Source organism: Culex quinquefasciatus, chromosome 3 (assembly GCF_015732765.1).
Source record: "Culex quinquefasciatus strain JHB chromosome 3, VPISU_Cqui_1.0_pri_paternal, whole genome shotgun sequence".
Lineage (NCBI taxonomy): Eukaryota > Metazoa > Arthropoda > Insecta > Diptera > Culicidae > Culex > Culex quinquefasciatus.
In genome coordinates this window covers 86,483,468-86,498,325 of record NC_051863.1, presented here as the reverse complement: position 1 = coordinate 86,498,325, position 14,858 = coordinate 86,483,468, and the positions used below count along the sequence as shown (strand labels likewise).

General features: G+C 39.8%; 1 protein-coding gene across 1 annotated transcript; it reads right to left on the bottom strand.

The window, feature by feature from the left end:
- Window positions 1-7,493: 7,493 nt before the first annotated feature.
- LOC119770056 (dynactin subunit 4-like) lies at window positions 7,494-8,259 on the bottom strand. The gene has a single exon (XM_038264196.1). The coding sequence runs from the start codon at window positions 8,249-8,251 to the stop codon at window positions 7,805-7,807; it is 447 nt and encodes a 148-aa protein (XP_038120124.1). The 5' UTR covers window positions 8,252-8,259; the 3' UTR covers window positions 7,494-7,804.
- Window positions 8,260-14,858: the final 6,599 nt, after the last annotated feature.

Sequence of the window (14,858 nt, the reverse complement as noted above, 5' to 3'; positions counted from 1 at the left end):
AAAAGTCTCCTCTGTGTTGGAGCCTGGCAGTCCCCTGCGATGGTTGTCAGAAAAAAGTCTCCTCTGTGTTGGAGCCTGACAGACCTCTGCGATGGTAGTCAGAAAAAAGTCTCCTCTGTGTTGGAGCCTGACAGACCTCTGCGATGGTAGTCAGAAAAAAGTCTCCTCTGTGTTGGAGCCTGACAGACCTCTGCGATGGTAGTCAGAAAAAAGTCTCCTCTGTGTTGGAGCCTGACAGACCTCTGCGATGGTAGTCAGAAAAAAGTCTCCTCTGTGTTGGAGCCTGACAGACCTCTGCGATGGTAGTCAGAAAAATGTCTCCTCTGTGTTGGAGCCTGACAGACCTCTGCGATGGTAGTCAGAAAAAAGTCTCCTCTGTGTTGGAGCCTGACAGACCTCTGCGATGGTAGTCAGAAAAAAGTTTCCTCTGTGTTGGAGCCTGACAGACCTCTGCGATGGTAGTCAGAAAAAGTCTCCTCTGTGTTGGAGCCTGACAGACCTCTGCGATGGTAGTCAGAAAAAAGTCTCCTCTGTGTTGGAGCCTGACAGACCTCTGCGATGGTAGTCAGAAAAAGTCTCCTCTGTGTTGGAGCCTGACAGACCTCTGCGATGGTAGTCAGAAAAAGTCTCCTCTGTGTTGGAGCCTGACAGACCTCTGTGATGGTAGTCAGATAAAAAAATGATGAATAATCTGTGCTGGAGTTCTTTGCGAAAGCAGTCAGATAACAATCTCCTCGATAAAGGAACCCGACAGACTTTTGTGATGATTTTTTTTTTAATAACTTCGCAGAAGGAGCCTTATGGATTTTAAAAATATATTGTTCAGCAAATCTTTTCATTCAATTAAGGACCGTCTTTAACATCACAAAAGAAATTAACCGAAGAAAATGAATAAATAAATTTAAATGTGAAAGTGAGCACTTTTGGTATCCACAGATAAAGCAATATGTATTTTTCCGTTATGTCTGTGAACTACCTAAAAAAATGATTTTAAATTCATCGAATAGGACTAAAACGGTTGTCACTATTACTAAAACTGGAGTTGTCCTCTCTTGAAAGATAAACCTCTAAATTGAAAGACGTTAATGATTAAGTATTCCATATTGATAGTTGTTATGGTTAATTGTTACTTTAATCGATTTACTCAGCTGTGATACAAAAGTTGCTTGAAACCCAACATTATATCACAGGGAAGTCAAAAATTTAAGTAATCGTTAACATGAACAATACATTATTAGTTAAAAAAGGTTAAATAATTCACTTAATAATTAATTTGATGCATTTTTAAATAATAAACAAAGGAATGATTAATCAACAGAAATGCTTAAAATATAATTTAAAGTGTGAGAGCGTTGCGTCACAAGAGAAAATAATACAAATATTTAAATATTAATTTTGAATTGAGAAGTATGAGTGACAATTTGAGCAACGAAAAAAAAACATTATTTTAAAAAAACTAGGAAATATTTATATTTATTTTTATTTTTCAATGCAATATCTGTTATTTGTATCAAAATAGTTCAAAATCATTCATTAATTTCGATAGAAATTATATTTATATAAAAATTATATTTATAGAAATTATATTATATAACACTGTATCATTTAATTGAGTTAAAAAAAACAAAACTTTCAGAATTTTAGTAAAGTAAATATATCAAAATTCAATTTTTTTTTTAATGAATTAAAGAAACTTTGGGGTTCTTTAATCGATTGTACTTAATTATGAAACCAAACTTTTTCAAATTACATAACAGGAGTTTATCAGCAAAGAAAAAGTTAAAATTTTAAATAAGAAAAGAAATTATTGACAGGGATAGTAAAGATCGTGATTTAAAAAAAAATTAAGTTTCTGTGAACAATCTACTCAAGTAATATATCAAAGTTGCTTGGAACCCATTTTACATTACGAGAAAAATAAAACAAAATATTTAAAAATAAAACATTAAAAAAATCTTTCAGCTGTTTTTAGATAAGCAAGATACGTTTTGAAGGAATTTATGGTTAGGGTATTGTATCCTCCGTGTTGAAGCCAGACAGACCTCTGCGGTGGTAGTTTGAAAAATGTTTCGCCTGAGCTGGAACCCTTTGAGAAAGTAGTCAGATTGCAATCTATACATCTATGCATTACAAGAATAATTGAATAAAATATGTTTTTGTTGTTATCTGATAAGCACAGTACATTTTGAAGGTATTTATAAATAAAATGACCTTAAACATTGTTTTGATCATGATTAAATGTAACATTGAATAATCTAATCTACGGTAATATCAAAAGTGCTTGAATCCATACCTTTAGCTACAATAAATACAATTTGAAGAGAAAATTAATTTGACATATAATAGAAATCGAATATAGCGGAACGGCATTTATTTCAGTTTATATATTTTATTTTTATTGCAACAATTTACCACATGATTTTGTTTTATTCATTAGAATAATATTTTCTGAACTATGTTTTGTTTCAAGATAAACAAAAATATTATTAAGTAGACACAACAGAGAAAAAAAAAACTCTTCGGTAAAAACTATCGTTTGTCTGGTTTAAAGATCACGTAAGTGAATATTAATAGAAAGTTCAAAATTTTTAATATAAAAGTTGAAAAATTTTGATACTACCATGCATTTACAGAACAAAATCGTTAAATCGGTAATTTTTTTTTAAGAAAGCTTTTGTGGCATGAATAAACAACATTTGATTTTATTTTTTTATAAAAAAATGTATTTTGTGCTGCAAAGCACATTTTGAGCATTAATTGAATTATATTATTTTTGCAATTTGCTTCAGTTATTGAGATTGCTTTTCAAGAAATCATCTTAAACTGAAATATGGACTATTTTTTATTTTATAAAAGTGTACCGGTACTGATGAAAACAAATTCTTCGAAAATATTACTGATTTTGCATTTTAGTAATTTTTGCCATGATTTACTAACAGTTTCAAAATTAGTTAAAATGCGGTAATTTTTGATACAATGTTGAGCGGTGTACGCACATCGGAAGGAACCGGTCAAGAAAAAATTCAAATGGGCAGCAGTAGAAGCGAAAGCGAGCCAGATAGGGTGAAGAAAAGCCCTAAGAAAACGCTCCCTCTCCTTTGTTATGCTGTTCGTGAAGCTGTTTCTTGACCCCTTTCCTTCCGATCTCCATACTAGCCTTTATTAAAAAAAAAATGTTGTTTGTTTTAGCTGTACAGCTTGGTTGGGAATAAATTACAGAAAAGTACAGATAAAAATATTGAAAATGAGAAAGGAATAAGCTTGCTTGTAGATCCATTTTGGGTGTTTTTGGGTATTAATTACAAACATATACTTTTCGTCACGTCTGCATTTAATATTAAAATCAGTTAATGTTTACCTTCAAGTCCCGTCTGGTGGATCAATCGGACGTGGCACTGGGCTTGGGCTCATAATTCATAGATCGGTTTGAACTCCGTGGCAGGCGCACATAAATTCAAAGTGTAAATTTGAGTAAAAACAATATCTGCGCCTGTCATAATTTTTGTTTCAGATTTTTTTTAAATAAGTTAAATAAATTACCACATTGTATATATTTTTAGAAATGTTTATTCTTTTTTTTTTTATGGTACACATAAATTTAAAACTTTAAAACGCCGGGATTATGCTTCATTTGTTATTTAAGTCAGCAAAATGTTAGATTTTGAATTTAGAACACATTGTTTTATATTTCATATTCACAAAATGATAATAAATAAAAATAATGTGATTCCATTTAATTCGAAATGTTAAAAAAAATAAAAATTGATTTTGAATTTGAATTTTTATTTTTTTTTAAATCGTGTTGTGTTGTTTCAGCAATGTTTGTAAAATTTGCTTTTTAATTTTAAATTACATAAAATTTAAAGAAAATCAGGTAAAAATCACTAATCTCGTATTGCATAAAAATTGATAAACCTGCGTTTATTTGAGAAATATTTGTGGTTTTTGTTTTCTCCTCGTTTTTTTCTTTTTCTTATATTTTCAGGTGTTATAAATTTTCAACCTCATCAGCGCATTCCATTTGCTACAACTCCTGCGATCGGATGTCAGTCTCTTGGACAACATAGATGAAACATTTCGAAGACTGCGCTTTCGTATTTAGATCAGCATGAAAACAAAGTCGAGGAACCCGACGAAAATCTTTTAGGAAATTAAAAAAACATTGATTGATTTAGCATTCATGCAATTTTTCTGTTAGGAATTATGATTGATATTCGTCATCTAGAGAGTAGAAAAGAGGGAGAATGTAGGGATTATGGGTTGCAGGATTGAATATGTAATAAATTATTAAATGAGTATTTATTATAAGATTGATATAATTCATAAATAAGAGTTAAGAGCGCAACAAAAGTGCGCACCTTCATGAATATTGCCTTGTTAGCTAATTGTGGATTGAGTGCGAGAGCGCGCTAGCGAGCTGCGAGAGAGAACAACGAGCGTGGAAACAACGAGATGCGCGCGGCCGGCGAAAGAGAGAATGAAGATTGTCAAATCAGTTTTGTGGTTAATTTCTGTGGAATAAGACGTGTTGTTTGTTAATTGCAAAATATCTGTGTTTTTATTATAAAAGAAAGTCCCCGATCACGACACTTGGGAGCTTTCTTTGCTTGTTCCACTCCGTTTTGCCCGTCACTGTTGTCGTCGTCGTCGAGTATATCGAAATCATTCCGCAGGGGAATGAATGGTGGAATGCTGTTGTTGCTGGTGTTCATCGTGTTGTCGATCGTAACTCCTCCGCCACCGCCCGGTACGGCGGGCAGGCTTGTTGGGATCGGGATCAGCGGTATGTCTTTGAGCAGACCTTCGTCGTACAGGCTCAGTTTTTGTGAGGTTATGTTCACTCCTCCTCGGGTGGAATTCTTCTGGATGGATCCTACCGTGGTCCGGGTGGACGCATCCTGTGTGCCCTGGCTTAGCGCAACTTTAGGTTTCCCCAGGATGTCGAATCGCGGATTTTAGCAGCGATCGCGTCGAGAATTCGCAAAAAACAGCGCAGCGCGAGAATGCTTGTTTGTTGTCATCCAAGTAGGGATGCTCACTCGTCATGTTTTATTGATTTGACAGGTTCTTCTTTTCGAGACGGGACAACGCAGATATTTTGCAACAGACACCTCTCATTCTTCTCTGTGCCGCGCAAGAGACAAGTCGAATAAAAAGTATCCAGGTTTTTAAGCGAAGATGGCGTTTGAATGGTTAACGTCCAAAATGTCAAAATCGCGCAGTAGCACCAACATTAGAAAAAAAAATGTGGCGATCATGGCATGGCATACTTTTTTCGCAATGTTGGTACCACTGCGCGATTTTGACAATTCGGGCGTTCACCATTCGAACGCCATTTTCGCTTAAAAACCTGGATACCCAAAAAGACCCGTATCCACCGACTCCGGCTCCGACTCCGACTCCACATCCCTGCTTTTTTCTGAAGGTACTCAGAGAAATGTCCGACAATAGCGACCAAATAAAAATTACAGCTACAAAATGACATAAGTTTCAACTGAGAGACTCGGTAAAAATTTACTGAGCTTTCTGTAAAAAACAAGGTTTTTAGCTGAGTAGGGGAGAGTGGGGAGACTTGATCCCCGGGGAGACTTGATCCCAAGCCTGTATCTCGTCAGCATGTGGGTAAAACAATTAGCTTTGTTCTAGAAAGTTGTGCGAAATTGACTAAAACTCATTGTAGAAAACAAAGAAAAAAATTAAAAATGTTTGGATTGAGTTACACACATTTTTCTAAGAAGTGCTGCAAAAACTTCCAAGAGATCTTTTTCTTTGTTTTGATAAGTATAGAAAACACTCAAAAATTATTCAAAAAATATTTTTATACATGAATTATTTGATAAACATATCAACTCCAAAACCCTTACGCATTTGACGTTAAATTTATCGCCATACTATTTTAACAATCAATTGTTTAAAAAGTGCGTTAAGGAGACTTGATCCCTGCATTTTACAGTCACTGAAATCAGCCTGAAGATTAAATAATTTGGCTGGGTTTACGTACATAGTTTCCTTTAGTATAGTTGTACATAACTAACTGCAGTTTGAACCATTTTTCAATAGTTTTGTAAACAAAAATTACCAGCTTTCGTAAACATGCTCATTTTTGGTCTAAAAAAGAAAATTTGAAGTTTTTAAATATTTTACATGCTAAACTTGTTATATTTTGAACACAAACGTACAGGTTTAATGTGAAATTGCTGTTTCTTATAGAAAATAAAAAGTTTGGATGAATAAGAAACATTTTGCTTAAGATTTCTTCAAAATGTTGAAAGGGGGATCAAATTACCCCCAACATTTTGAAAATGCCGGTTTAAAATATTTTTTTAAATAGCTTGGCATTATTCGAAGAGTTTATCTGATGAAATACCCTTATCAGCCAAACATAGTTAAATGTTTAAGCTTTCAATTCATGCAAAAAGATCATAGTTTTGTGAGAAATTGACAGAGTTATGTGCGATACAAAAAAAGGGGATCAAGTCTCCCCACTCTCCCCTACTCGGTAATTAAATTACCGAGTACCAATAATTTACCGGAAACTAGGGTTTACTAAGTAGCTCAGTGAAATAAGTACTGAAGTACGGTATTTTGAGCGATTTTTTTGCCGTAGCTCAGTATATTTCCTAAATTTAACTGACAGTTCAGAATTTTTTTATTTTTACAGGGTAATTTCGGTAATTTTTTTACCGAGTATTGCGTCCCTGATTTAGTGTGTAGAATTTTAGTTTTAGTCGTTAAACTACGCGTCTAGGGGTTGGTCAGAATTAATGTTTTTATTATTCGTTAATCTATTGACGAGGGTTTTGATATTTTATCAATAGACTGACAAATAGTTGAGCTGGCGTTCCCACCGTGTATTATAAATCTCGGTTCAATTTGACAGCTGATAAACAAAAACATGTGCTTGCCTGACCCGCGATTTTTAGGTTTAAATACTGTAGCGGAAAATAAAGTTAAAAACGGATCTTATCCGGAATCAACGGAATCTGTGTGCGTGGACGGGGCGGTGGCCGCCTAAAGGAGAAGATTTTTCTATCAAAAACGAGGACGGAACCAGGAAAGCTTGTATTTATTTCGTATTTTATTTCATTCCCCACAATTTCTTCCCTTTTCCAGCATCCCCGGCTGGACTTTTGCTGTGGCTTCTGAGGAACTGTCTTCAGAACTACACATCAATATGGCTCACAATCTGTAGAATACTACCAGGAAGAACGCATGAGAACAGGCCGTACAGGCAGACATGGGAAGTTCCTTCATCACGACTTCCGGTGTAGCTTTGGCCAATTAAATCGAGGCTATCATTATGAAAGTTGCAGTTTATTTTTCTCAAAATGTCCAATCATCGCTAGCGTTCTTGCCAAGTACAAGACCTGTTACAGGATGCACATGAAAACATACCCCTCCTCACCCCCTTTTTTTATTAGCTCATCAATAAAAAGCAAATACATTTCTTTATTTACGAATAAAACTGAATAAACTCAAAATTTAAAGCTGCTAGTATCTGTGTTTCTTTTTCAATTTTTCGTTGTGGCTTTTTTTACCTGCTATTCAGTAGTGAACAATTTGATCGCCGCGATCGCGATGGATGCTTCGTTGGAAAGTATCCCACTAAACGGTCGGTTTCGGTTCTGGTTGAAAAAGTGCAGCCTGAACGTTCCGTTGACGCTCTGCTGCACCATCCGCGGGTCCTCCAGCAGTGCCGCCTGCTTCGAGGACAAACTACTCGTACTCGATCAACCCCGCGACCGACAGCGTCAGCGAAGAGGACGACGATGAGATGGTCGTCTCCGCGGACAGTTTGAGCTCTTCAATCATGAGACGTTCCTCCTCGTCGGTTGGAAGTTCCATTATTGTGATGATCATGTCGTTGATGGTTGGATTGATAAGCTTCAGCAGCAGGATAGCCTCTCAATTGGTCCTGGTTAGTCACGTTGTGGTCGCACTTGCGGCACCGGAGGGATCGCTTTATCGAGACCAGCTTGTCCTGCGGATAGGGCTTTTTCATCGTGAACGGTTTCTTAGCCGGTTGAGCCAGCCTCTGCTGCCGAGTCGTAATGTTTTTCTGCTGAATCGGCTTCGTTAGCAAATTCTCCGGAAGTTCATCAACGGCTTCACTCACGATGGATCGGTTGATCAGCGACGGCGTAGCCTTAATCTGCTTGGTCCAACCCATCGTCAGCCCGGTTCGATCCGTCAAGCTCAGAAACTTGCTCGTATTCTGCGTCTTCCGACGCCACCTGCTCCTGCTTTTCATGAAACACAACCGACTGGACTGCAGCAGCTGTCCAAACCGAGTCGCATACGTACTCCAGCTCCGGCCATTGCCCTGTCGTCACTGGTTGCCGGCCGTAGGCGGTTCCTCCTTCTTCCCCTCCTCACCAGCAGTAGCGGCTACGTCAGCACGTCGACATTCCACAGCACCACGGTGATTGGCCAGTTTCCGCCCAAATTGCTTAGGGTGTTGAGCAGTGCCATGTATGTTCCGTCGACGGCCGGGTCGCTAATTCGCGCGAAAAACGCCTGCACCGCATCGGATCGGATAGAAGTAGTACGGAACGTGGTGGTCGTAGATCATGGCCGGGTGAACCAGACGACGGCCGCGGCGAGCAGCGTTAGGGCGATTTGGTAGGGGATGACTTTGACCTAAATTGCAACGCTTCAGCATTGTCAGCGCCCGCTCGTCGACGGCAATGTCCTGCGTGGCGGCGAGGAAGTTCAGCGCGAAAAAGATCCCCGTCAGGATGGGAATGTTGGGCGCGATGTAGGACACCACTTCATCTCCCTCGGAGTTTCCCAACCGATTCACGTGCAGACTGAGGATCAACATAAACAACCCGATCAGGTACTGCGCCAGCTATAGCGCGACCTGTACAGCGAGTCGACGATCGGCGCCCACAGCAGCCCACTGCTGAAGTCGGCCTGAAATGTTTAACAATTGTTATCGCGACGTGTAAACGGAATCGACGTAACACCTTATTATGTGGCCCTCTTAAACCTTGCGGTTTCGTCAACGGATCCACAGGCGTGTATCGTTCTTTTGCGACAAGACTCCGCCTCCCGGGTCTCCTAAGTGTGAAGGTATGGCACGGGGAGAGGGCACCGAAAACCTATATTTACACTTAGAATTTATTTGCGTCCGCCTCGGGATTCGAACCGGCGACCTCTGGATTGTGAGTCCAGTGCGCGGTCCGATTGATCCACACAGGCAGACATCGCGACGTGTAATGCCCGTGATAAACTCATCCCATATCAACCCCATCGAGATAAGACGCATCACCGGCCCAACCATCAACTCGCACCTGTTGTTTGTAGCTGGCGCTGCGATTCCGATTGGAATGCCCTGCAGCAGGTACAGAAAGAATAGGATGGCAATGTTGCCCCAGTCGCAGTGCAGGTCGCTCTCATCGTGTTTGCCCTCTTCATGGACAACGCCGGCATTGGTTCGTTTGGCCACCAGAAGCTGCTCCTCCTCCGCGTGCCGCTTCCGAACACCCATCGGGTTCAGTTTGTTGCTGGTGCTGGTCCCGTTACAATCATTTGCAGGTTCGTTGATTCACGGAATCTTCCAGCTGGCGCTGTCCGTGGCTAGGTTGGGATTGTCGTCCAGGACCCTCCTGATGTGTCCCTTAACCACTCCTACTTCGGGACGTATCTTTGCCCAAAACACCGAGTGTAACATAATCTGAAAAGGAAAGAAATACATCTAATACAATTCCACCAGATCTTAGAAGACTATATTAAAAATTGGATTGCGGTTGGTTCTGTTATGAGAATGGCAGCGATTCCCAGTGTTTTGACTGCATTTTCTTCCGGATAGGCCGTTTCCGATGCCTACTGCTGTGAATATTATTTTTTTTTTCTTTGCTGGCACACAAATTAACTTACCATTTCAGGGGATTCATCAAACTGAACTTAAAAAAAAAGCACCGAACACTTTTACAACACTTCCTTACCGCCTGAGCGCAACAACAGCAATGAAAAAAATGGCGTCCCACACGCATCACACGCTCAAATAATTAGGGTGGGAAACCAAGGTTTGTGAAAACGGTGAAAATGAAAAGGTTGGTTTGCGTCAATAAATTAACGAAATATCAATACTTTAACTATCTATGTTAATGTGTTAATAATCTATTAACCTATATGTCCACCCCCTAGCTACGCGTTTTATTCGGCGGCGATTCCGTTCCCACATTGGTGACCCGCGACGCTGAAAAGAGGTGGAAAATTGACCTCGACGACCGCTCTCCGCGAAACTTCCAGCGAAAACAGATTTTTTTCTCGCCGCTCGCAACCGACGGCATCTTGGGGCACTGACTACGCCACCGCTGAATCAGCAGACCAAGATGGAAGCGCAAACACAGACAAACGAGACAAACAATGCTGCCACCTCAGATGTCACCGCGGCAGTTGCAGTGAAGCTTCCAGAAATTTGGAAGAACGACCCAAGGATGTGGTTTGCTCAAGCGGAAGCACAGTTTGCTCTCGCGGGTGTGGTACAGGACGAAACAAAATACTACCACATCATCAGCAAGCTCGACCAAACTGTCATTATCCAAGTGGCCGACATCGTGACAGAACCCCCGAAGGAAAACAAATACCCAGCAGTGAAGGGACGGCTGTTCTCACGAAAGTTGGAGCAGCTGCTGAACTCTTGCGACCTCGGGGACAGGCGGCCATCTCATCTCTTGGCCCGTATGCTGGAACTCGCAGCTGGTTTGAACGTGAACGAAAGTGTGCTGCGGATGCTGTTTATCCAGCGAATGTCAGAACGCGTCAAGACAATCCTGTCAATTTGCGATGGAAACACGCTGCAGCAACTGGCAAACACGCACAGCAGTGCCGTGAACCGTGCGTCTTCAAGGACTCAAAAAACTAGGTTGCAGTTCACCTGAAACGGCGAAGGTGAACGGAGCAACAGAAAGTCGCCGCTTACTGCTCAACGCTCGTCCGCTCGTCCAGTTGCCGCTATCTTATCGAAACGGGATCGGATGTTTCTATAGTACCTGCGACAAAGAAGGACCGCCTCAATGGACCGTCGTTGTTCCGTTTACACGCTGCGAATGAGACGGTGATAAAAACCTACGACTCCCGTTTCATCACGACTTGGGGCTCCGACGGCAGTTTCGTTGGAACTTCATCGTAGCGGATGTAAGTGTCGCTATCATCGGAGCTGATTTCCTAGTTTTTTTTGGATTGTTGGTGGATCTCAAGAACAGCCGGCTCATCGACGGGAAAACGAACCTACAGTGTGTGGGCGGCCTCTCCGCAGCTGAATTTCATACGGTGAGAACAGTTGATTCCAGCCATCCGTTCAAGGACTTGCTGCTGCGGTTTTTGGCATTGCTCAATGTCTACAAGCGTTTCATCCCTCAAGCAACCGACCAGCTTGACAGTTATTTCGTGACGCTTTTCTGTCGCGAAATAACTGTCAAGCATGTTTGGGTTTGTTTGAGTCGTGAGTGAAAAAATCGTGGAGTTCTATGTGGATTTATGATGAACTGAGACAATTATGTTTAATCAGTGATTAAAATCATATGCTCCGGTGCATCAGGGGTTCAAACTAGCATCCGAACTGTTTTCGTTAGGTCATGAGATGATTTTTAGTTTGTTCCCAGCTTCAGGAGGAGACACAGAATATCAAGAATTTTGGTCACAATCTTGGGCTGGGTTGCTATATGGCCTCAAAAAAATGAATCTGGTCCGTTAGTCCCATCACGAGTTAGTTATGATGATCCGGTTGCTGATTTGGGGGGCTCAAGAAAATATAAAATTTGGATTGACCTTTTGAAACCCGAGCTTGCCGTCATCAGCCTTTTCAGGCTGGACTTCATGGAATTATCCATCAAATTCACACCCATAGATCGATTTCTGGCAGAACTTTGAGGTTGGTTCTGATAGAAAGTCAGAGGTGTCTAGAAACAGGTCTTCATTTGACAGAGGTAGTACTTGGAATGGTGATCGCAGTGTGTTAACTAGCGTATAGCACTCTGCGATCTACACAGAAAAAATATATGTAAATGTCCATGTCATGTAAACCATGTTTCAAATGTAAATTCACTTAATGTAATGTTAAAATGTAATGTAAAAAGTCAAATTCCATGTAATTAGCCATAATGTAAATTTAAATCTAATGTAATTGATGCTTCTCATGTAAATATTCATATGTTTGTTTAAATGTTGACGAATCGGAAGTAGAGAGCCTGGATCTTATTAGAGAACGGACATCTCAAACCAAAAGTACCAATCGAAGCACGAGAACTGTCAAACGGAGGTACCAATCGAGCAAAATCCTTTGTCTTATGCTCGTTTGGTACCTCCGTTTGACAGTTCTCGTGCTTCGATTGGTACTTTTGGTTTGAGATGTCCGTTCTCTAATAAGATCCAGGCTCTCTAATCGGAAGCATGTAAATCTTAAAAATAATGTAAAAGTTATCGCAATTTCGCAATTTTCAGTGTAAGAACGGGCCTTGACCGATCTTATGGACCAGGTTCCCGACGAACACGCACTGCCCTTACACCTACATCTTACCACGGGATTGAAACTCGTCTAAAAAACCTGTATCATTTTCTCATTCGAAACAGTGGCGCCACGTGGTGGTAGCTGCCCTGTTTATTACACTGTGAAATTATCCATGGCCAATCCAAGGAACCATAAGGTGACAACAGAAATGTCCGTCCAAAAGGGGTGCTGCAAAATAACTTATTATTTTTAACAAATTTTCGAACAAATCAGCAACGAATTACAAGTTTGACAGTCGAACTACACTTAAAAGTTGGTTTTGTTATTTGTTTTTGCAAAACCGCATTTTTTTAACGAAAGTGCTAAAAATATTCGTAATCACCTTTTGCCACTTGGTGGCGCTTTGCGTTAGTACGTGTGTGGTCGATGTTTGCGGACGTGCACGCAGAACACAGAACAGTGAGAACTAGCGAAAATGTCTCACTTTCTTCTAATACAAGTCGCCATATTGAAATTGCTTGAAGATTCATACCCGTGATCTTACCCTTGCTCTGAGTCAGTACGAGCAACACGCTAGAACACGCTTTGAGTGTTCGTGCCAGGCATGCACACCTTCTTTTCCGGTTACGCATTTTAACTCGGCCGGTGGTGGTACATTACGTAGGGTTTGATGTAAGTATAAGCGCCTAACCATTTACAGTGTATCTATCAATTTTCAGTAAAGCAAAAAACTGTTTAATTTTTAGTTTGAATTCAAAAACTAATTGTTATTTACAGTGTATTGTTTTCTCCTGAAATCTTGCCTAATGTTGAGTCGTGTTAATCTGTTGCTATTTCTTCTGTCGCGGTGTTTTGTTACATTGTTTTGAACCTAAGCATGTTATTCAAAAATTTATCAAAAGTACAATAATGTTATGTGTGTGACTGTGAATAAGGACTCAAATCTTACTTGTTTGAAGAAAAGGGCGTAGATTAAAACAATAGACAATAAAGGAAAAAGCATACTACATAAAGTTCGCTACTGAAAGAATAATTGTATGTTGAAGGAAAGAAGAGTAAAAGCTGTATGAAGTAGATTAAAAATATAGGCAATAATTTATGAAAAAAGCTTTGTGATAAAGATAAATAATATCATATAAGCTTAGGTAGCATTAATGACAACTTTAGGAGCCGGTTAAAATAATATTTTATTAATAAATAAATTAGACAATGAATAAAGAATACATCAAATATGAACAGGAATTAACCTCGTTCGCATATTAAGGAGATCAGTTTTTGTTAGGGAAAACACATAGCAGTTAAAATTGGCAAATTGAGTAGAGAAGACTTGAAAGATAAGTGAACCAGAACTAAAGTAGTTGGAGATAATTAGAAGAGATACTCCGAGTTGCGATGTTCTAGGTACATCCACAACAGTTCGTTCAACATGCTGTGAATCAAAACAATACCTTCTGCAATCACAAATTACTTCCCTTTCCCACATTGCCGCTTTATAATGTAGTCCATGCTCTGCAAAGAAAGGGATGTTAGTAAAATATAAACACTTTAAAATAATGATACAGTTACTTGCGGGAACCTGAGTGAAATCAGGGTTTCTGATGTTGTTGCTGTTGACTCCAGTGTGATAATATCACTCCGAAGTGGTTGTCGTGGTGCAATCGTTCTCCAACCGTAGGCCCAGACACGACATGAAAATGAAAACAAACGAATTAGAAAATCAGTAATACATAATAAAGAAATAGAAGATAGATAGTAGCTGAAAGGGGAAAGAAGAGAAACCCCGTATTGCGATGTATCAGGTACATCCACAACAGTTAACTCAACATGCTGTGAATCAAAACAATACCGTCTACAATCTTCCCTTCCCACATTGCGCATCCCTTTCTTTTGGCCGTCTCGACTCTGACCCTCGCTGGTCAAAGGTTTACGAGTTCGTTTCCACAGGCCACCAGCAAGGTCACGTGTTGTCATCATGATGACGAAACCAAGCCAACGTGGAGGTAAGAAAATGGGTAACTTGCAAGAAACCAGAGCAGCTGTTTTGACCAAGATCAACTAACAGCACTACGGATGTAGTTCCGCTCCTTCCAGGATGTTCCTCACCGGGTGTCAACCGAAAAGATATCATTTCACACTTGGCCTGCATAAAAAAAATAATAATGTAAAAGTTATCAATGTAAAATTTGAAAACATGTAAAGTCCAACAAAGAGTGCTGCTGCGAATGACAGCTGGCAAAACAAAAGTGTTTTATTTGGTGGTTGGATGCTGCGCGGCGCGGAGTCGTAATCGTGATGTTTGTTAAACAGAATAAATTAGTTTCGTTATGCCATATTATAACAGCGGGATGAGACCAAGTACCGGGCAACCAAAATGCATAACGCAAAATCCGTCAGAATGCGC